We start from the raw sequence: 24,178 nt of genomic DNA, 5'->3' as shown, positions 1-24,178 counted from the left end.
TTCACCATTCATGTTTAAATATCTATATTTCCTTAACTCTTGGTCAAGAATAGTTATTTTATAAAATTTCATAACATTAAAGAATTTTGGCAAAAAAACAGAGACTTGCTAGAACAGAGATTGGAAGCTGAACTAAGAAAAGTTGATGCCAACGTTCAAAGAGTTTTTTAACAAGATTCGGATCATGATGAAAAATTTATTATTACAAAAAGACATGCCTTGAATGGCCGGCAAACTTATCGGACCTAAATCCTATTGAAAACCTGTGGGCTATTGTGAAAGCCATACTTTGTGACACAGATTGCACAACAAAAACAAAGCAAATGAGGGCATTGGAAGCAAAAACAGCCAACTCCCATTTTGGTGTTTTCAAGAAAAATAACAAAAACTGCTGCACTAATGCCAAAGAGTCTTTTATGTAACATACGAACGTAAATTTCTAACGAAATGTTATTTGCACTTAACTTAAACTTTAAGACACTAATAAATTAGCTTTAATGGAAACACGAATTCAAAAAACTTTCTTAATATTTGTATGGCACGGCCAAAATTTAAATCTCAAGCCTGTCATTGGTCGAATAAAATGGCTGATGGATATTGCTATGTTTGCTTAACACTATTTTCAAACCATCAGAAGTATGATTTTAAACTACATTTGCAACTAAATTCATGATTTTTATAAAAATAAAGTGATTAACTACAGAATGACATAACCAAAAAAATTTTTTTTTTGGAGTTTGCTATCTTTGCTTCCAATGCCCTCAAATATCTGAAAACTGTAAAAAAAAAAATTTAAAAAACTTGTTGATTCTATGCCAAAACACGTTGAAGAAGTTATAAAAGCCAAGGGAGGACACATTTTCTATTAAAAAAACTTGAATTGTATTTATTTCTGTTTTTTTGTTGTACAACTAATAAATGTTGTTTTTTTTCAAATTATCACCCATGTTCGCATTAATTCGAACAATACTTTATATCTTCACAATTTAACATCTTTATATGTTTATTTTTTTTCACATAAACAATGATTAATAATAAAAATAATGTGACCTCACTGGGGTTACCCGTGCCGAGGACACTTAACAATATACTTTTTTTATTTTGTTTTATTTGTAATGTTATTTTGGTCCAATAAAAATGTATTTGAATCAGTAAGGCACTGAATTTCATTGGGGATTTTCAAAAATACATATTTTTTTTAAATTGGAAAATTAAAAAAAAAAACTTTTGGCTTAAGTACTCCAAGATTCCATGTTTTTGATTGTCCAATATGGGCGTATTATTTATTGATAAAATGTCCCTCTCCAGTAAATGCATCAGAACTTTTTTATTCTAAAATTAATAGTGACATTGGAAACTTCCTGTGTGAGAATAGACTTAATTTTCAGTCCTCGCCCTTTGATAATCTTTCGAAGTTGTTTTATTTTTATTGAATCGAATTGTCAGAAATTATTATAAAAAGCTAACCCCTATTCTATAAAGAACACAGCTACAGTTTTAGGAGAGCACTCTACCAATCAACTTTCTAGAATTTAAAATGCTGACCGGTTTCAAAACTGTTCCTTTAAGGCAAAAGTAGGTAGGAAGAAATTGCCTTGAGGAAATATGCCTGCCCTTATGCATATGTATATACATATGGTATACACAAAGTGTATTAATAAATAAATAAAAATTAACAGTGAAGTAAATATTTTTAATCTTACCAAATAACAAGTGTAAATCCAGACTACAGATTCTCAAAACAGGGATAAGTAATAGCTATTGGATTTAATTATATTTTAAATTATTAAACATTTGTAGTTAACCTAGCCGGACCGAAGGGGGGGATTCGAATCCCCCATAGACCGATTTTAATTCAATAACTCGAGTATTATTCAAGCTATTTGCCGTATATTTTTTGTAATTGTGAAATTAATAGAAAGAAGCATTTTCCTGTTTTTGTTTTTAAATTTTGAAATAGTTGTTTTTTTTTTTAAATATTAAAACAAAAAAGACATAAATGATACAAGGGTCAGTTTCACTTTATGTACATAAGCATTTGGCAAACTAACAAAAATGAATAAAATACACGAATGAGTAAAATATGTGTATGCGAAAACATGAATAAATTATTGCACAGTCATACTTCCAACGTTTTATTCTCCTGACGCCATATACAAGTAGGCGCTGGGGTCGTTTGGATCATGTGAATTTTTGGATGCTTAGTGAGGGAAAGGTGAAGAACTGTCAATGAAATCATTATGGCAAGATTAATTAATTATTATTGACAGCTTTTTTTAATTTCCAATTTTTCATAATTACAGTAGAACTCTGTTTATTTAAACTCCAGTAATCAGGATTACAAAATATCAAAATCGTTATCAGGAAATGAAAAATGAAGAAGTTTTTAATTTAATTGTGCGCTCAACTTTGATGGACATGTTTAAGTGAGTTTTCAATGTGGTTCCAATTTGCTGTATTATTTCAAAAGCAATAAAATCTGGCACTCGCTAATTCCGGATAATTGAAGTTTTACTAAGTTCTCTTGTTCCAGTAATGAAATTTCCATGTATTTTAAAAGGCTTCTATTATAAAGTCGATAGGGTGGTTATGGCGCAATACATCGGTACCTGGGCCTGGATTAACAAAGCTTCTCCCACGTGCTTCTCATACTTCCACGTGGTGACCGACGGGCAACAGACTCGGTAATCAATCCGTCAGGGATCTCAAAAGTATGGCTAAAATGAGAAGCAGCGAGAGTGTCTGTCCTGCATGTTAGCAACGGCTCACAAATAGTGGGTGTTGACAATTCGACATATTCGATGATGCCGGATGAAGCCCTAGTTGGGTCACTCTGGTTTCCACGTCTAACGATCACCGGTGGATAGTCATAATCAAAACAAATCAAAGCTTCTGGATAAGTCGATGTTCCAAAATCCCGCAGAGAAACAGCCTAGATGAAAGTTACACCCAGAACCGAAAATTGTACAGCCAAAACATGCGGACAATTCAATAGATATAATAATATAGTCTTGTCCGAGCTCCGTGAACAGCCTCGACCGCGCAGGACAGAACACTGGGACGATAAGAAATTTCGACTGCAGTTGTTACAAGCGAACAAAAATATCATGACAAGCTAAATAATAAAAATGTTTTTTTTTCTGCCGCCATTTTCATGGGAAAATTTTTTTTTGGAGTGACACATCCACATCAAGCAAATCGTTATTGTCACAAGGTCCTGTATATGTTCAGACAGGGACAATGTGGCCGACGGCCGCGCTCGGTGGCTGGGGTAATCATTGTTCCGCAAGATAGCCCGCACGGTTATCTCTATGGCGATGTCCCGAGACAATTTTTTGTCCTACAAATTGCTGTTTACACGTGGACAGTCCTGGGAAAAAACAATATTCTATTGTCTACGGCCGTTGACAACGAGATGAGCCGACCCCAACCGCCTACCTAAACGAGCTGGGACAGTACCAGGAAGAAAAGAAGTCTATTATAAAAGAGCATTGTAATTAAAAGTTTTACCATATATAATTGTAAATAACTATGAAAATAAAAGTGACAGCCCACTTGTTTTATCAAATCACAGAATTTAGAATATAAGAATCTATGCCATCAGTCTATTTTTATTTTAGAAAACATTTTGTTTTATATTTATGGAACAATCTTCAGCACAACATTAACAACTCTGGCTAACAATGGCTGCCATATTGTACTGTGAAGGTCTTTACTCCATTTACTGATCAGGCACTGCTCAACTAGGCCTGTTGTCGATTGGTCGGGGCCTAGAACAGAGAAAAATCATTTCGATAAAAAATATTTCGAGTTTGTTCAAATATTTGTAGACAAAGACTGCATTTCACATTCATTTGCAGATTAACATATGACAACAGAAATGGAGAACATTTTAGAGAAGGAAATATGGAAGTCTAGGCATTTACACGGCTTATGACCTGTCATCGGCTAATTTCATCATCATCGGCCGTCTCTTGTCAAATGGTAAACATAGGCCTCTCCCTTAAGTTTCCACATCTTCCTATCGTGAGCCAACCGCATCCGACCACTTCCCGCAACCCGTCTTATGTCATAATTATGCCTATGTTTAAACATCCACATTTCCTCAACTCTTCCATCTGTTAACTTTTGTAAAATAAAAGACCCGCAACCTTTTTTGATGCGGGTGGATGTTCTAACATAGAAATTTGGAAAAAAATAGTAATGTTAATAAAAGTTTAAATTAATTCTTAAGATGTATGAACCAACTTAATAAAGCATAAATAAATAAAAATGTAGGCAGAGTGGTGAATGTACACGGCGTGTAAAGTGGCCTCTTAAACCGGCCAATCAAAACTTAACTTAAACCAGGTTTTTTGTATTATAGGACAAATGCGCGTGAGTTGATTTGAGGTTAAATGAGAAAGATGGATTACAGTAGAACTTATTTATTACGCAGTTACATCAGAAGGACAGAACACATGTACAGAAGGAATTTACAATAACGAACACTGACGGGGAGCTGGTGGCCGGGCGACGCGAAATGCCAAAATGATATGTAATGAGTGCTTCCGATGCACAGCGTTTAATATCTTGTCCGAGCTGACGTTGCAGCGGGCTACGCGTTCGGACCTGTCAACCTCACGGCTTTGGTGTTGTCCTCCACAGTATAGTTGTAAATAATCTTTTTAATATTCCTGATTCGGTCAAAAGTATCTATTTCAGTGCCTAATAGGCCAATGAAGCATCATATTTACTTTAGATATATTAATATATCTTAAGTCAAATTCGCTCATTAATTCTCTGTTCCCGAGAATTCACTCTCTCGGGAACAAATACACTGATGACCAAAAAATTGATGTATTTGCTATAACTTTATCAAACTTCAAGACCAAATTTATTCTTTAAAAACTTTAAATAGTACTCGAGTTTCTAGTATTTTCATTTGTTTTTTATGCATATATTTTTTTCATTGTATTTTTATATTTGTAAATTGTTTATAACTTCTGTTTATGTAAAAACCCTACGGGCGTTAATAAATAAATGATAGGTCATAAGATCTGTAAATGCCTGCATTTCCATATTTCCTTCACTAAAATGTTTTCCATCTCTGTTGCTTATATGCAAATTTTAATAAATCACCTTCAGTTATAAAAATTATTGTAAATATAAAATAATTCAAAGCCAGACTAATCATCATCATCATCCCCCTTTCTGTACCCAGTGGCGCGTAGGGCACTGCATTGGAATTCTAACTGGAGCATATCGGGATCAGATCATTGTTATTGCATAGAAGGTAAGGTGACCAGTCTGACCCTTCGGGTGTGAGTCCAGGGAAAATGGAACAATTCGAGGTAAAACCACCTTATAGACAAATATTTCGGTTCGACTCTGCCAGAGATGGATTTCGGGGCCTTAAACATGGTAGGCGAATGCGTCAACCACTACACTACGAGGCGGACTTTTCCGTTTTCAGGATTTTTACCGAGTAGCCGTAGAGTGTAAAACACTTGTCCAGGGTTCTAATTCTATTTCATACACAGAGCTGAATCTTCATCCGCCCAGACACAAAAAAATACTGTTGGAAAATACGAGTATACAATTGAAGAACTCGTTAATTTTCCAAAAAAGATATTATTGGATTTTATTATTCTCTGAATATGAGTCCATACAATCGTTCTTTCCAAATATTTCTAAAAAAATCGTTTGTGTAAAGACAGCAAATTTCCACAATAATTTGTTTAAAAACAGCAATTATCCTTATCAATTTAATAATAATATATTTGGCTGATTTACATTGCGCCATTTTTGTGAAAAATCACCTCAGGGGCGCTGTACAATAATTGTATACGTAAACTTACAGACTTTGCATACAGACCTCGCTTTCCTCTACATTCATACATCTTCTCATGCACGCACGCTGATTATTCCTACTTTTGGCATGTCCATCTTCAAGTATTTGATGGACTTTATCGTGCCATGTCTTTCTTGGTCTTCCTCATTTTCTGCACCTATCAACATTCGCATCGTAGATTCTTTTAGCCGTTCTTTCGCTGTCCATTCGCTCTACATGTCAAAACCAACGCAGCACCCCTTTCTTGATTCTGTCAATAATGTATATGCCTTACACACTTCACGGATCTCAACATTTGTGCACCTATCATACATCGTTTTACTACACATTCGCCTGAGGGATCGCATTTCGACAGCATTCAACCTACTTTCATCATAATTTTTCCAATTCCATACTTCGCTCCCATACATTAGAGTTGGCACTAGAACTCCGTTGTGAACTGCTAGTTTAGCCTCCTGCGATAAACATTTGTTTGCCAAAGTAGATTTCAGTGCACCGTTCACCCTGTTTCCGGAACTCGCCCTCCTTTCAATATCTTTTCTTCCATATTATATTTTTTTATTTAAAATTGAGGCTAAGACAAACTAAAGAAGCGAGATTTTAGTTGGGATCTGAACTGACCGGGACTGTCGATGATTCGTAAGTTTGAAGGCAATCGGTTCCAGGCAGAGGGGCCGGCAACGGCAAAAGCACGATCTCCGAATCTAGTGTTTAGGGAGCACCGGATTTCGACAAGTTTTCCTCTGCCCGAATCAAATGCTGACCCAAGAGTAGATTTTATTTGACATGTATTTTCTTCTCAATATTAAATAGATACAATACCATTTTTTTTTCCCCCAGTTTCACCGGTCTGCAGGCTTAAAAAGGTTGTGAAACGCTGGTTTAAACCACACATTCGCCCGAGAGATCGCATTTTGACAGCAATCAGCCTACTTTCATCATTGTTTTTCCAATTCCATACTTCGCTCCCATACAATTACCTTTAACAAAATTCTCCATATTGAAATTTTCGCAATTTTTCAAGTTGACTGTCAGAAAAATGGCTGCCCTTTCGACGAGAGGGCTGTACTCATCGCATAAGTATCGGAATCCTTGCGCTGTCATACCGGGGACGCTCTCTAGATTATTGACAACCATGGAGTGGCGACGTTTCAAGTCTTCGGAGAACCTACTCACAACTTCTCCGTGGTCGGCAAAATCCAAGTCTTTAGACTCCAGCAAGAGTGGCTGTCCATGTTCCTTACTTTCTGAAAAGGAAAAATACAATATCAACATTTATTAAAAAAAAATGAAAACTAATAAATTTAGTGGTAGACCATCAAAACTTAAACAAAAATATTTTATTTTATTTTTATGTATCGTGTTTTTATTGCTATGATTTTTTCAAGATTGTAATTTTTTAATTATAGCAGACCTCGACTTCACATAATTGGTTCCTTAAAACGTGTGCGAATGTTGAATGTTCGAAAGTTGATGGATGTAAAAAAAATCATATAAATTGCATTGAAAAATATTTATTATAAGTGGCAAGTTTAAGTACATTCAGCTGGTTTCTTTATAGATTTGTCAAGAGTTAGCTGAATACCACCTTTTTTTTCTTCTTTTCTTAATAAAGAGTTTGTTACGGGCGGGAAGTGTACAGTACTTCCACTGAGTTTACATAATACTTTCTACTTGAAGACGGAGATTACCGCTCTTAGCTTTTGCCCGGCTAGGTTCAGCGGAGAGTACAAGACACTTATCCAGGTTAAATCGTAAGGGTTTTGATGACTCCAAACCCCTCCTCCTCAACGCTCGAGACCACAGGAATCACAAATAAGTAAAACAGCTTTGTTGTTCAAGGCTCGGGGCCAATTTAATATTACAATATAACAGATTTAGTTCTACAAAACTCTCAGATTACATATGACAAGGAGGAATGGCGGGATAGGATAACCACAACACGCTTGATTCGGATCTAAAGAAAAAATAAGGGTTTAGCTAGCTCGAAATTATGGAACGATCTCACCGTGACGGGGTGTCTGAAGAATCCCGAAGACCAAGGCGACCTGGCCTGGCTGAAGCGAGGCCGGTTAACGGCCTCGCGTTAAACACGCGGGACGACGAGATGTTGTCGAGGCTGCATCACGTGGAAAGTGGCTGGCTCGGGAAGTAACTCTTCTAGGAGCTCGTTAAAGTCCTCCGGGGGGCTATCGAGGCGGTTGTTGGGGCTCGAGTGAGCGCATGGACAAAAGGAAACCGTTCCTAGGGTGCCAGAAATTCCGTGTTGAAATCAGAGTCTCCCAAGGACTATCGGAGACACGGATGGGGCAGATTACGAAGGATGGAGACCAGCGTGGTCACGAGGCGCGGACAGGTGGGCGCGAGGAATCGCTTACTGCCGACTGACGCTCGGGTTGAAACGGTCACACGCGGTGTCGTATATAAAACTTCACAACTTTATACTGCTTGTTGACAAATATAGAGATCGTCGCCCGTTGATAACGCGGTTTCTAACAACATGGCTGGAACGGGTTATCCGCGGAGTCCGGGGCGGTTCTTAAAGAAACGTCCTTGCTGTTTGCTGGCTGGCCCGGATCTGCGAACTTCCCGTTGGAGATGAAAGAAGCCCTTTCTAGAAGGTTTTTGTTAGGTTGTCAGTGCTGAGAATTAAAGTTATTTTTGGTTGGTATGATTGGAATAGTTGTAAAAGTGGGCGTAAGTGGCGCTGTTGGTCGTTTGCGGGAAGATTTGAATAATAAATCCTTTAAAATCTTTAAGTGTGAAATATAAACATAACAAGTTCTATCTTTCTATCTCTCATCAACTTCAGGGTGCCTGGAAGAATGACTAGGCAGGTGCCACCGTTTTGTAGCAACAATTCACGGACAGTGTATACTTGTAATGCCATACGGCATACTAAACAGACTTCATGAACTCGGCAATATTTATTCCCACGTATCTGATATATTTAATGTAGGGTATCGTTCCAATAGAACAAACCTTTTTAACTTTTTAAAAGATGGTGAATGGTAATTATATTTATTTATTCATGCATTTCATAATATATACCGTTTTTTGTTCACTTTGCCCAGCTGTATGAAACAGTACTAATGATTTTTTTGTTGTATTACTTTAGAATGTTTTATTATTTAATTTTGTTTTTTACATTTATTCTTGTATTGTTTAAACTTTCTACTGAATATGCTGTATAATTTTTAGGTTAACTTTTAAAATATAATTCTTGTATAATTTTTTTTATAAATCTTGGGTATAAGGAAATTTATGTTTTTAACCAAAAAAAAAAAATATTAAGCCAAATATGTTAGTATTATATTTTTTTATAAAAGGCAGATTTGCCGTTTATGTTAATAAAATAAAATAACATGCTGTCTTTCTCAATCGCCCTACGTTCTTGAATTATCATTCTCCATTGGGATCACATTCTTCCGTGATAGTCAAAAATGTGTCGTCAATCCATGAGGGAAAAGATCTTTCCATTTCATCTATCACTATACCGTGTCTTTTGGAAACAACAATGTTTTTTCCAAAAGACACGGCATATTATATTTGAATGTATTCCTTAATTTTATTCTTGTTTTTCAAAATTGAACACATTGTAGACCTGTTTACGTCGTACAAACGGCCGATCGAAGCAATCGATTCACCTCTACCATGACCAACAAAATCAGTAGCAAAAAGACTTTCTTTTATGAGAAACGTGGTATGATAGGTAGAGAAAATACTATTCACTTATATTAAATACAATATATATAGTCTATTCGCTACTGGTTTTGTTGCTTTTCCCATAAACAGTATTCATGGATAGTGGTGTTTTTGCGTTAACCCCCTCAACTGATTGGTTGTTGTTATTGTGACGTTTTCAAACTAGTTCATTTTATTAATTTTTTCATACATTTTGTATATCCAATATCCCGTATCACCAAACTTCCTCTTTGTATGCGTATAGTTTAACGAAAATTGTTTATGTACATTTTTATAAAAACTGTTTGTGTAAGTATATTTTTATGAAAATTGTTTGTAGTTTTATGAAATGCAAAGATCTATGAAAATTTTTGTGTATAGTTTTATAAAAATTGTTTGTGTGAAGCTTTTTAAAAATTATTTATGTATATTTTAATGAAAATTGTTTGTGTAAAGGTTTATGAAATTTTTTTGTAGTTTTATGAAATGCATAGTTCTATGAAAATTATTTGTGCATAGTTTTGTGAAAATCGTTTGTGTAGTTTTATAAAAATTGTTTGTATGAAGTTTTATGAAAATCGTTTGTGTGAAGTTTTATGAAAAATGTTTGTAGTTTTATAAAATGCATAGTTCTATAAAAATTGTTTATGCATAGTTTTATGAAAAATGTTTGTCAATATTTTGAGTATATCCAATTGTTTGTAGATCAATTTGAACTCTCTTACGATTTAATCTAAAGAAACTAACATCTCAATAGAAACAGAGGAAATATTGGGCATTTACAGGGCTTATGACTTAGCATTGGCTGGTTTAAGTGATCACTCCAGGCTGCCTATGTTCGAACATCCGTATTTGTGATATCGATCAATCTTGATAACTTCCTTGGTGGTAAAATCTAGTACTTTTCGACAAATATTTGGACATATTCAAAATATTGAGAAAGACCTATCTTCGCGCGGTGAGTTTTTCAGGGTAACTATGCTGAGTGCCGTCTGCAATCTTTCGGTTTTTTAGATCACAATAGAAATGTTGGAAAAGAGCGTGAACACACGGCATAATAACCCAGAAAAACTCGGAGCAGATCTGAACGGCAGATAAAACCTCAGAAATTTATTCTGCATCTCAATAATGGTCAACTTACTTCCGAGATAGCGCGCTGCGATGCCTCCCATCTGCTTGGCGATAATGGAAGAGCGTTGATCGTTTCCGGCATACGCCAAGGTGAACACGGTAGGCTTGGAATACCTCTTCACATCCATAAGACCGATCTCCAAATGTAGCCAGAAAGCCTTGGAAAATTCCGGATACGTCTTGGCCATTTCTCTTACTTCATTGGTTAAATTAAAATTATTTGTTTTATCTTCATTTACGTAAAACACCGAGGAGCAAAAGCCAAACAGAACAATGACGATACAAATAATTACAGACATATTCAAATCGTTATTTTCTGGCTCTTTTTCTTCTGGTTGTAAATTTTGATATCCTTCTTTCAGCGAAGTCGATCCACTTTCTTTCCTTTATTTAAACAAAACATATTTTTGTTATTCTCATTACAAAATACACAAATAATGTCGCGAGTCCAAACTCCATTAGACTGGGAACCATGCGTTGAATTAAAACAAAAGAGTAGTAGATTTACAAAAAGTTTCGAAAAAAAATACAGAATAAGATGACAGCGAGACGCAAATCCCACTCCATTGTGTTAAAATATTATGTTATATAAATACACTTTTCTACATATGAGAAGCTGTTCAATAAATACGTGAACTGATCCAATGTGGCGGCTATGACGTGATGTATAGCCTCGCCCACTAGCCCACGTGTTGTCTAACAAGCCAATGAGCGCTCAGTACTCGTATGACTGTGAAGCTGAACGCACTGTGCCTCTAGAGTTTGTTTCTGCTGTGCGTGTTTTAGCTTTTCGTCGAAATGGAAATTGATGAAATCACTGAGCAACGACTCGATATCAAGTTTTTGGTAAAGCTTGGGAAAAGTTCAGAAAAAATGACGGATATGTTAAGGGCTGTTAATGGTGATAGTGATCTGAAGAAAACATCAGGTTTTAAGTGGATCAAGTGTTTTGAAAATGGCCGAGAAGACGCCAAGAATGATGCAAGATCTGGACGACCTTCAACCTCTTGTGTCGATGAAAACATTGATCGTGAGAGGTCCCCTGTCCTTTACTGATCATGCAAAAACTGTGCGGATGATCGCTGAGAACTTTAAGGACGTTCAAGATTTATTGATGGAAGATGAAATGGGCAAAGCAAATTTGTTGGAAATGGCTTCAGACGTTCAAATTGACTTTAAATAAAATTACGAAATCGCTGAGCCTAGCAAAACTGTAATATTTTTTTTAAATGCAGACCCATCCGGTGAAAGAAGCTGAAAATTTAAAAAGGAGCTGGAAAATTGCCTGTTTTGAGCACTCTCTCTCAAAACTCTTCCATCTGTTGACTTTTGTGAAGTAAAAGAAACAAGAAACAAAAGTCAACAGATGGAAGAGTTGAGGAAATGTGGATGTTCAAACATGGGCAGAATGGTGAATGTTACACAATGTGTAAAGTGGCCACTTAAACCAGCCAATGACAGGTCATAAGCCCTGTAAATGCCTAGACTTCCATATTCCCTTCTCAAAAAATTTTTCCCTCTCTGTTGAAATAAATTTAAATATGAACAACTCCCTAAGGAGGAAATCCAGCCAGTCTGCAAGCATTCGGGCATACTCAAACATTGTAGCTTCATTTTCGTTGGGAAAATTTTCATCATAATAGTAAATCATGGCCATTTTATTTTATTTTATTTGTACTTGTGCAGAATCAGGATGGATGGATTTGACCAATATCCTTCTCTTGTTGTTCAGTTTACCCCTTTTTGTTTTCAGTGTACCGCGGGAACATTGTAAAAAGGGGTCTGTTTAGCAGGATATTTATCACATAATGTTAATATACTTCAAATTACTATGGAACAATACCCGAATGATGATTCTTCAGAATCTTCTTCCAGCGGTTTTGGTTTCATAAAATTGCTTGGTTTTTCATGACTCTTGAATACTTCTTGATTAAAAGAAAGAAAATTACTGAAACGAGAAAAAAAATGCATCTTTAAAAAAATAATGAATTTGGCGATTACGAGGAAGACGGGACCGACTGAAATTGCTGATTATAAGCGTACTAGATTAAATTCCTTTCTTTAATTTTTTTTTTATATTAACGGTTCAAGGAACCTTTTACAATAAAAAGTTTTACAGAGATAATCACAGCAATGAACAATTCATTATGTAATATATAATATGAAATATAACTATATAATTCAACTAAATAATTAAAACTAAACAAATTAGTTGAAGTAAAACATATTTTTTTAAAAACTACAAAAAAGTAAAAAAGAAACATCAAATATCCAAGATGACAAACAAAAGGTAACAATGAGGAAGTACAGTGGTTTTTTAAAAAAAAATTATTTGTTAATAGACTGTTAAAACTAAATCAAAAAATTTTTTTTTTAATTTTTATATATCGTATTATCGGCGCTACGATTTTTCAAAGTTTTGTATTTCTGAAATAACTCCGCGTGTGACGTCAGGGGTTCATTTCCGCTTATTCTCATTCAGTTCTTCCCATTGGTCCAGAAGCGACAAGCAGACCGGAAATCTTCCATAGCTCTCAGATCATAGGTTGATTCACATGAACCAGTGACGTCATTTAAAGTAGTGCGTATTTATCAAAATATTTATTATTATTTTTTCTGTACATTTTCAAGAAACTTTGCAGTACAATTTAATGCTCTAATTTTTACCCCGCGTAAGAAAACATTTTTCGTATCCAATTTCCCGTAGGGCTGAAGTTCCTCATTAAAGTGAGAAAATCTTATGCTCTAAATATAAATATGTCAAAGTAAAATTGAGAATAATTTAACATAAACATAAAGTGGCTAGTATTTAGTTAGGTAATAATGAAAAAGAAAAATAATGCTACAATACTTTATAAATAATACATTTTTTGGATCAATATGAAAGCAAATAATCTTAATAACACCTTTATTTTATCAATTGGAATTTGGCAATAAATCCACAAATGTATAATTTATATATGAAGAAATAAACAAAAATACGTGTCCAAGAAAACAAAGTTAAATTTGATAATGTATTTTTAAATAAATTCATCCTTTTTCTAAAAAATAACGAGTGAGATTACATTTTAATGTATTAACAGAGTTAGTATTGAAAATATCAAATATTTTTTCGAATTTATTTCCATACCTATGTATTTCGAAGTTGGTACGAGAATTGTAACAATACCAACATGTAAAAACAATTATACCACAAATTCATTCATTAGACGTACCTGTAGAAATTATAATGGACTCAGTATTGATGTAGACATTTTTAACTGCACGTTGCATTTGTACAGAAAATTTCTTCATGGAGTTGATTATTTAGGATAGTTGCTGAATGTGCATCTCGAGTGGTTTGTGCTATGTATATGTGCCGCATGTAATGTATATGTTTGTGTATGTTTTATATGTGCGTTCATGTGTGTGTGCGTGGATGGCTCGGGGTGTGAATTCGGTATTTTTATTTATTACCAATGATAACTCCATGGAAAATGCAAATGTTAACCATTTTTTTTTTGTCTCATTTAGTGTTTAAATCTTTTGCATAATTTATGAAACCTGCATTGGTCTTTTTATGTTAGAAAATCGTTGTTTTAAATACTTTTTATGTATGACTGTGCGTTTTCTGAATAAAATAAAATTAAAATAAATTACTCGTTATACCAGAGAAAGGTTTTTAAAATCCAATCGCCATTGCATATTTATTATTTATTTATTTATTTACTGACTTAAGATGGGACGCTCGAGGTGGGCTGGCCATATAATGGACGACGAAAACCCCATAAAGCGCCTAACTTTTTCTGTGCCACGAGGACGACGAAGGCCCAAAATGCAATGGATGGACTGCATCAGCGCAGATATGACAATGTTGGAAGTGAGCAAGTGGAGAAGAAGGGCAGCAGACCGGCAAGAGTGGAGGAGACTCCTGGATTCAGCCAAGGCCCACCCAGCTCTATCGAGCTAATGATGATGAAAAATAAATTTCAATTTTTTTCCTGACATTCATATAATTATAATTATATTCGTTCATAAGCAACAAATAACGATTTATCTTGTGGACTTTTGATTTTGTGTCTAACACGTCATTACATTTTTGTCGATTTGACTTGACAATGACAATTTTTGAACTAAACTGGATTCACACATCGACCTGGAAATTTCTCCCTAATACCATGTAAGCGAAGCCAAGGGTAAAACCTAGTAAATAAATAAATGTAGCTTGTATTCAAATTGCCTATAACAACATGGAAAAAGCGAACATGAGAAGAAATACAATATGACTATTTTTATTTGTATAATATAGTATTCAATTCTTAAGTTTACGCATTTAAAGTTTAAAAATAGCATGTTAAGGAATTAAATCAGTAAGAAACTTTAATTGCCCCCCCTAGCACAATCAGCTAATGAGGAAATTCAACTTTTTTTTTAATTCAAAAAAAAATTAAGTGAATTGAGTACCTTCTTATCAATTTGAGATCATTTACGTGATAGTATGCCTTATCTTAAACACATTATTTATTGATAAATAGATAATCCTTACTAATCCATTTTCCGGCCAGTATAAGAAAATGGAGATGATGAAAATTAGATCAGAGATTATTAAAAGCAGTTAGTAAGTAAAAAAAAAAAAAAAACAAACCTTAAATCAGCTGTATCTACATCTTTCGAGAGGGTCTTGTTCGTCTTTGTGATTTTAAGGCCTCCGGATTTACTGGAAAAAAAATTTAAAAATCATCAATATTATGAAACCCTCATAGTCAGACTGCATTGCGTGCGCGGTTACTTCACAGATTGAATGGAATCCATGATTAGGGGATCAGGGGATTGATGATTCCCTAAAAATATGACTACACAATCAGTAGGTACCTATGCACAATGAGTTTTTCTGGGCCTCGATTATGATGGGAAGATAAAGACGTCATTCCTTCACCTTAACGGTATTACAAAGATATAATACCGCCCCACCTACAAGTTTTGGGTAATAATAATTATAATAAGTGTCGCCAATTTTTATAGCGCCGTTTTCGTGATTAATCACTTCAAGGGCGCTGTAAATTATACTTAGATATTATTATTTTTTTTAAATAAGGTCTATCTACAGGCTAACTCTTATTTACTATTCAATGATTCAAAAGTATGAAGACAATTGGTTCATTCTTTGACATTGGTGCTTTACAACATTGGCCCTTTACGGCATTGGCCCTTTATATAAACCAATTTTGAATCACTTGCCCCACAAACGTACAGTTTATGTTATGTTTTAGCACGGTATATAATATAAATAATATAGGTTTACAGAAAGAAAAGAAAAAATAAGAGGGATGAACATTCAAATATGCTGGATAAGAGGACATGCTGGTATCGTAGGAAATGAGAGAGCGGATGAACGAGCAAGAGCCGCAACTTGTAAAAGAACGGCACCTTTCTTCTCAGAATTTCCCCTTAGCTTTGCTAAACGCTGTGTAAAACAAAACACGCAGCAGCGTTGGGAGGATCATTACCGAGAAATTACCGCGCTTCTTCTATAGGTAAAATACTAAACCTAACGCTGGCTGATGCAGCAAACTTCAGTCGTCATCACCAAAGTACTTTCGAAACGACCCAAATTTTTACCGGACACGGAGCTATGAGAAGTTACCTATATAGGTTTAAATTAAGGAATGATGACTATTGTCCATGCGATGATATTTCTTCACAGAGTATCGAACATCTGTTATTTCAGTGTGCATTTTTCAGTTTGCAACGCCATAATCTTGAAGCAGAATGCAGGAAAGATGGAATATCCTTAACAGATATCCACACTGTAGTTAAAAGTAGTTATCACGCGCCATTGTTTTTTAACTTTGCAACAATGGTGATTGGACTCATAAAGGTAATAAACCAAAATCGGTGATCGATCATCCCATTTCCAAGACAAAAGAAAACGATTTTTTCCGAGTACCTTAGCCTTGTACATGACACGTAAGACTACTAAATACAGGGGTCCAAATATATATAAAAAAATAAATAAAAACAACAGAAATTAAATACAAACATAAATACGTAATGTTTAAAACTGTCTTAACATTTTGCAATTTCATACCTGTACCTCAGAGGCAGACGGATGAAAATCCAAACGTCAAATGTTCAACAAGAGCCTAAAGAATCTACTTTCTGTAAGTGATTTCTAACAATTTATGGCATTAATTTGTATTTTCAGTATCTTAATACATTGGTTTTTTCGTTGTAAGACTTACATTTCTTTTAAATCAATGAATATGATCATAAACTGTTGACGAAAATCGAAATGTAATTTCATCAAATTCTGGATTTGCATCCGTCTGCCTCTGAGGTACAGATATCAAGTCTTCTAAAAAAAAGTATATTGTTGAGTGTCCTTGACACAGATAACCCCACTGAGGACACGTTATTTTTATTTTTTATTATGGTTTATAATGTGAAAAAAATGCAAAATTAAATATTATATTTTATAAGTTAAACTATATATTATAGGGATCGAAATTACTGATAAAGTCGGGTTAGGGATATCAGGATCAGTTGTCACTACCTTATTAAATGATTATTTAAGTAAAGGACATAGTTTGTTTTACTGTCAGTATTTTTCCCATAGAATTAAGAATGGTCCAGAAGGAGCATAGAATCATATTTGAATACACCAGACTGTGTCCGAAAATCCCCCCCCTTTCACCGCGCGCATTCGTGAAGTCGTAGAATCATATTTGAATACACCGGACTGTGTCCGAAAATCCCCCCACTTTCACCGCGCGCATTCGTGAAGTCGCCGCGTAATGTTGCCAGATGGGAAAAAATATAATCATAACACAAATGCAAGGTAAAAAAAAGCAATTTGTTGATTTCTCTTAAATTTTATTGTGCACGCGAAAACATTGATTGACACAACAGAGTAGATAAATAAAGGGTCATTGAATAAGAGCAATTGAATTAATAAACTTTGAGCTTAAATATAAAACAAATTTTATTTCACATAAAACGGATATTTTTATATCATGTTAAATAATATTTGATGTTTTAAAGATAATGTCAGTCAAATGTCCACCACGGCGTTGTTTATTCTGAGGTCCGATTTTCATTAGTTCTCTCATTAGATGAGCAAAGTAGGGTAAAAAAAAATCTACCCTGGCAACACCAACGAAATGTCCATTTTGTTTTCATCTACAATCTGACAGATGGAAAAATAATTCAATTTTTAAGTAATGCATTTGCTAATTACACATGAAATGTGATCCAATCCTGTTTCTTTTCGATCCCAGCAGTATTTCTATACTTTTAAACGACACAACTTGGCATAGTTGAATTCAAATCGGGAGTTGCGTACTGAGCGACGTCTACAAAGAAACTAATAGGTCAAAACGTAAAACTACTCTTTTAAGAGTAGTTTAGTCGCCTTCTGTTTGATGCGCGTATGCGGTTTCTGGACTATTCTTAATTCTATGATTTTTGCTGTTTAAATTTTTGTGTGAAGAAAAAGAGACAGTGGGTTGGATATCCAACTATCTCACTTAGGGGCTCGTGATATATCTGACCAAACCACTATCCGTTACATCTCTACAAAATACTAGTTGACATAAAGCCCATATTCATTACACTTTTAAAATAGGATTTATATTCAATTCTCAATTATACCTTGACAAAGGAGCATGTGTTGCTTTAAAACTGCTAGTTAATTAAATAAATAATTAGTGGTTAGAACAAAACTTTATTTTCATTTTAACTATAGAAAACTAAAAAATTTAGGTTGGTAATGAAATTTGCAAAACTGTAAAAGTGATCATATCAAAATGTTTACAAAAATAATAAGTTATTTCATTAGATCAAAAATATAAGACTATAAAAACAAAAATGAATGAAAATTAATGTCAAAGATTAATATGATTATTCGAATTTTCAAAATTTTCAAATATGTTTTTTCTTTGGTACCTAAATAAACATTTTGTATAATAAAATAAATAAAGCAACATTGTTTTTCCCACTATTTTTTTCCACCGACTGGTTTTAAGCAAACAAGCTTCTTCGTCAAAGATAAAAAATTAAACGTTCTTGACTTGTCTTTAACAATAAAATAAAAAAAATGATTTCGATATATACCGTAAACCAACACAATTATTCATAATTCTTTAAATCATCGAATTGTTCATCAACATTCCGCATTCCATTCAATGATACATAGGTTAATTAACATTCCACTAGATGATACTAATTTCAAAAAAGAACTTAATACAATAAAACAGATTGCTAATAATAATGGATATAATGAGAACTTAATTGATAAAATATTAAATCAAAAACAAAAACGCAAACATATAAATAAATATTCATATTCTACTCCCACAGTAAATAAAGCAAACCCACCTGAACAATGGAGGCGGATTCTTTTTATAAATGATATTATTTCAAAACAATTATCTATTGAATCAACCGCTCCACAAGTGTATAGCTTAGGTTAGGTTTTTGTTATTTTCATTGTGCATTTTGTAATATAAATAATATGGATGTACATATATACCTATTTTTTTAAACTGTGAATATTTTGCTAATTATCTCTGTTTATTAAGTCTTCTTTGTTTATTCTCTAATGTAAAAACATTTCAAAAAAGTATTTTGTTAAGTGTTCTCGGCACGGGTAACCCCAGTGAGGACACATTATTTTTATTATTAATTATAGTTTGTAAGAGAAAAATATGAATAAATAAATTCCCTACCATCAAACATTTAACCGGATTTCTACACAACTAACATATAGGAACATTGTTAAAAAATCACAAAGACAAAGTCCATAAATATAATAAATCTGGGATATACCAATTAAATTGTAATGATTGCGATTCAATCTACATTGGAAAAACTAAAAGAAACTTTAATATTAGAGTAAAAGGACACTTAAGATGCTTAAATAATAATCATTTTTCTGAATTCCCAAATCATCTGATAGAAAATAATCATAACTTCAATAGACACTGGATTAAAAGTACTTCATGTTGAAAATAAAATATTAAAATTAGACAACTTAGAAATCTTATAAATTAAAAAAGCGATTCATAATAAGAAAAAAATAATTAATAACCAAATAAACAATATTTCTTTTAGTCCTCTCCTGTCTAGCTTTGAAAATATTGATATCAAATTACCACCCTTGTAAGGAAAAAAAGACTCTATTTATCGGGTCCATGTAGAGTTTCAACAATATTTTTCAAACCTTTTTTTTCAAATTTTACCTGTATAATTGAAATCAATATTTACATTAATTTTAAAGTCATACCCTTACAAATATTTTTAAATAATGGAAGGTTAATTAATCTACTTATTTTAGCTTGTATAGAAATCCACAAACATAAAACAGCAATTATTTTTAGTATATAAGGAAACTTTGTAAATATTTAAGTTAGTTTGTTTGAAAATGTCCTAACAAGACTAAACGCGTCACAATATACCCTTTTTATATTTTATAAAAATAAAGTAGAATTAGAATCCAATAAATTTGTTTTATTTTGGATACATTACAAAACTTTTTTTGTATTTCACATTATGTTTAAGTGTTTATATCTATTTATTTCACATAAAACTTTATATTTTTTTCTTTTCTATATGAACACCTCACTGGGCATAACCTGTGTAGAGGCATTATTTTTATAAACAATATTTGAGTTTGTCCAAATGTTCGTAGACAAAAGACTAGATTTCACCCCCTCGGGAGTCATTAAGATTAACAAATTACAACAGGAATGGAGAATACCTTAAACAAGGGAATATGGAAGTCTAGACATTTACAGGGCTTATGACCTGTCATTGGCTGGTTTAATGGCCACTTTACACACTGTGTAACATTCACCATTTTGCATATGTTTGAACATATGATCCATATTTCTTCAATTCTTCCATTTGTTGATTTTAGTTAAGTTAAAGAGCTGAAACCTTTATTGTTGTGAAAAGATTCATCTGACTGAATTATATCACATACTAGGCAACGCCTAAAAACAATTTTTCAATTTTTAAACTTTTTCTCTTCACAACTCTTCACAATCTCTTTAAATTATTAATGCAATAAATTTATAGAATAAAAAATAACATACCTTCCTCTGTTATTTGATTTCCCCATTGTGTTATATGGACCTGAATAATTCGGATATTTAATACTTCGCCTCCCCTCGATTCTGTGATTCGAGTATTCCTTTAAAAAAAAAACACTTGTAAGATAGTACACGTTATGCTAACCAATTATTTAAATAGATAAAATATAATATTTAAAATATCAAACCTGGTCGTAATCATTCATAACACCACAAAAAATGGTGTGATATTATATGCATCTATAAAAAATATTTAGAGATAGCGCGTTGAAAAAATATTAATAAGATAGAGATTAGATAGTAGAAATATGTTGATTATATTGAGACAGATAGTACGTTACTGTTGGCTACTGTCGCACTCACAAATTATGTCGCGCTTGTCATTCAAGAATGTTTGAATAAATTGAATATTAGGTTAAGGTTTTAGATTACTAGTTATAGTTACTAGTCACTACAGTAAAGTTGTACAGTTCCTCGTTACTCTATTACTTTGTACTCGGTACTTTCCACTTGATGAAAAAGCACTGAGGATTGAGGAATAACAAATCAACGAAAACTTCGAATGCATTTGCTACTTAAATGAACCACAGATTTATATTATGTGAACTAAAAGATCAAAAGTATAAGACAGGCACAAAACGAACGAGGAACGAGCGCAATGTCAAAACAAAACCCTAAACCACAGATTATACTCACCTCAAAACCATAGATTTACAACCGGCCAGTGTTGCCAACTTTACACGAGCAAATGTCGCTAAACGGAGGTTCAAAAGTCGCTAGATCTTAAGATGTATGGCGGAGGGAAATGGCGGTGAAATAAGTGGAGAAATGTTTTTCTATAAAACTCTAAAAAACAAATTACAAAAATGTTTGGTATTGATGGCTGTGACGTTAAGATTCGTGACGATGTTCAAACAAAATATGAACGGTCAGGAACAATCTTGAAAATAAAAATGAAGCGTGACATACTAGGGATGTGGCCAATAATAATAGAGACCGAAATCACGGGGCAAAACTAAAAGTTCTAGGCTTGTTTGTTAGATTCAAGGTTGGATTGACAAGGATGGGTAATAATATTAATAGGATATGCTCCGTTGAATTCCGACTGCAAATGTGAGATGGATAAGTTTTGGACTAGTGTAATGATGAATGAAAAGAAAATAGAACAACAGAGTAGTACTTGCGGGAGATTTAAATGGATGGGTGGGAACTTGAAGAGACGGATTGGAGTCCGTCTTAGGTATGTTTGGGGATAAAAGGCAGAATGATAATGGAAGAAGACTGCTAAAGGTATGTTTGGAATGGAATCTTTTTGTGTCAAATACATTCTTTGATCACAAGGAAATTTTAGAGGAGGAATACACTCCTCCAGATTGGAGAAGGGTTGTTGTTATTCCTCTATACAAGAAAAAGGTTCAAGGGTGGAATGTGAAAATTATAGAGCAATCAGCCTTTTGAGCGCTGTTGGAAAAATGTGTGGAAGAATACTGATCGAGAGAGTAAAAAAAGTTACTAAGGATAGAGTGTGGGATTTTCGGTTTTATAAATGGAAGAGGATATTTAGATCAAATATTTGTTTTACGATATTTTGTCATATTTGACAGAAAAGTTTCTTGCTAAAAACCAAAAACTTTTCTGCGCATTTGTCGATCTGCAAAAAGCGTTTGATAGAGTTGACAGAGAAAAATTATGGAAGGTGTATGGAGTGAGCGGAAATCTGACACGGGCTATTGCTTCTCTGTATAAAGGCAGCACAGCGTGTGTTAGGGTAAATGGATCATAGACATCGTGGTTTGACATTCATAACCCTTTCGCTCCTGAGATTCTTTTTCCAAATTTTCTTTACTTTCCTTTTTTTGGGCCATCTCTCCACTGCAGATACTGGAGCTATCATATAAAAAATATGTTACTTTCTAAGTGGCCATGTAACATGCACAATCGTTGTGGCCAGGATCTAACAGAATATGAAAAGAAATTAAATTTTTTGTTTGTACCCACACAAACGTGTTGGACAGGAGCGAAAGGGATAAAGGAGTCAAGCAGGGATGTGTGATATGTCACCATGGCTGTTCAACGTGTATAGCGATTACTGCATGAAAGAACTGAAAGGCTTAAGAATGGGATCAAAAATGGGTGATTTAAATGTCAATTGTCTTTTGTATGCTAATGATGCCATGCTTCTTGCTAACAACAAAGAGAAACTGCAATTCTTGATAACAAAGATCTACGATGTATGCAAGGGAAGCGATTTGCTGATGAATGTCGATGAATCGAATGTGATGGTTTTTGAAAGAAATGAAAGTATGACTAAATGTGAAATCACCGTGAATGGAGTATACTAAAACAGGTAGAGGAATTTATATATCTGGGAAGTATGTTTACTAGGGATGGAATGACTGAGAAAGATTTTGAAAGGAGGGTGAGTGCCAAGAACAAAGTGAATGGTGTACTAAAATCAACCTTGGCAAATAAATTAAATTAAATTAGCAGTTTACAATGAAGTCCAGGTCCCGACTCTAATGTATGGGAGTGAAGTGTGGACTTGGAAAAATAGGGATGAAAGTAGGCTGAATGCTGTCAAAATGCGATCTCTCAGGCGAATGTGTGGTAAAACTATGTACGATAGATGCACAAATGTCGAGATCCATACATTATGTAAGGCTGAGATAGGCATTATCGATCAATCAAGAAAGGAGCTCTGCGTTGGTTTGGACATGTAGAGCGAATGAACAGTGAAAGAACAGCTAAAAATATTTACAATGCAAATGTTGACGAATGCAGAAATAGAGGAAGACCGTGAAAAATATGGCATGACCAAATCCAACAAATACTTGAAGACGGACATGTCAAAAGTCAGAATAGTCGGCGTGCATGAGAAGATGTGTGAACGTAGAGGAAATGAGATATGTATGCAAAGATAGAGTGACGTGGCGTTCTATCCTCTGTGTCTACCCTTACAGGGAATCGGGATGATGATTTATTGTTGTTGTTATAATAATGTAATGTACGAATGTGTTGAAAAAAACACTTCCTAATAAAACTTTTTTTCTTGTTTTAAATATGTAATATATTTATTTATAAGTTGATAAAAATATTTCATACCATATTTTCAACTCAGAGGGAAATAAATTGTGATCAAATAGACATTTACTTATTTTTAAAATATAAACCAACTCATAATTATTATTCTCACAGAGTAACCCGTGGCAGACACTTTATCATATATTTTTATACTGCGAGAATACAAAAAGAAACTTTGCATAGAAAATTGATTATTAAAACAATATTATTGCTTTATTTTGTACACAATTTTTTCATTGAAAAATAAACTATCAAACATATCAACATGTATCTTTTTTTCGTGATCCCGGCTAAGTTGGATTTGTTCCGACATTTCGGTAACCATTGCAGGAGCCATCTTCAGGATAAACTGTTTTGTAGAAAAAGTACTAGTTATTTT

At 33.8% G+C, this 24,178-nt stretch overlaps 1 protein-coding gene across 2 annotated transcripts; it reads right to left on the bottom strand.

The window, feature by feature from the left end:
* Nucleotides 1–3,481: 3,481 nt before the first annotated feature.
* Nucleotides 3,482–21,412, bottom strand: TORIP (Torsin interacting protein). 2 transcript variants are annotated; one of them, XM_088243681.1, is made up of 8 exons: nt 21,082–21,412; nt 20,907–20,958; nt 20,722–20,819; nt 15,273–15,344; nt 12,492–12,596; nt 10,659–11,032; nt 6,814–7,080; nt 3,482–3,770 (listed from the first exon to the last, which is right to left on the bottom strand). In XM_088243681.1, exons 2-8 carry the CDS (start codon nt 20,922–20,924, stop codon nt 3,640–3,642), a joined length of 1,065 nt encoding a protein of 354 aa, XP_088099807.1. In that variant the 5' UTR covers nt 20,925–20,958; nt 21,082–21,412; the 3' UTR covers nt 3,482–3,639. The 2 variants fall into 2 exon arrangements, with proteins under 2 accessions (XP_088099807.1, XP_088099808.1); XM_088243682.1 differs by lacking the exon at nt 20,907–20,958 and having other exon boundaries at nt 21,082–21,393.
* Between the last annotated feature and the right edge of the window lie 2,766 nt (nt 21,413–24,178).

Source organism: Micrasema longulum, unplaced genomic scaffold (genome assembly GCF_059751315.1).
Source record: "Micrasema longulum isolate JH-2025_06_02 unplaced genomic scaffold, ASM5975131v1 h1tg000224l, whole genome shotgun sequence".
In the NCBI taxonomy this organism is placed as follows: domain Eukaryota; kingdom Metazoa; phylum Arthropoda; class Insecta; order Trichoptera; family Brachycentridae; genus Micrasema; species Micrasema longulum.
This window is presented reverse-complemented; position numbering and strand designations above follow the sequence as displayed.

Bases quoted from the DNA above. Each gene is read 5' to 3' on its own strand.
- TORIP (XM_088243681.1), bottom strand. The intron at 12,597-15,272 runs GTTTGTTTTTTT...TTCTCGTTTCAG, and splicing joins GTAGATACAGCTGATTTAAG to TAATTTTCTTTCTTTTAATC. The intron at 7,081-10,658 runs GTAAGTTGACCA...TTTCCTTTTCAG, and splicing joins CGCAGCGCGCTATCTCGGAA to AAAGTAAGGAACATGGACAG.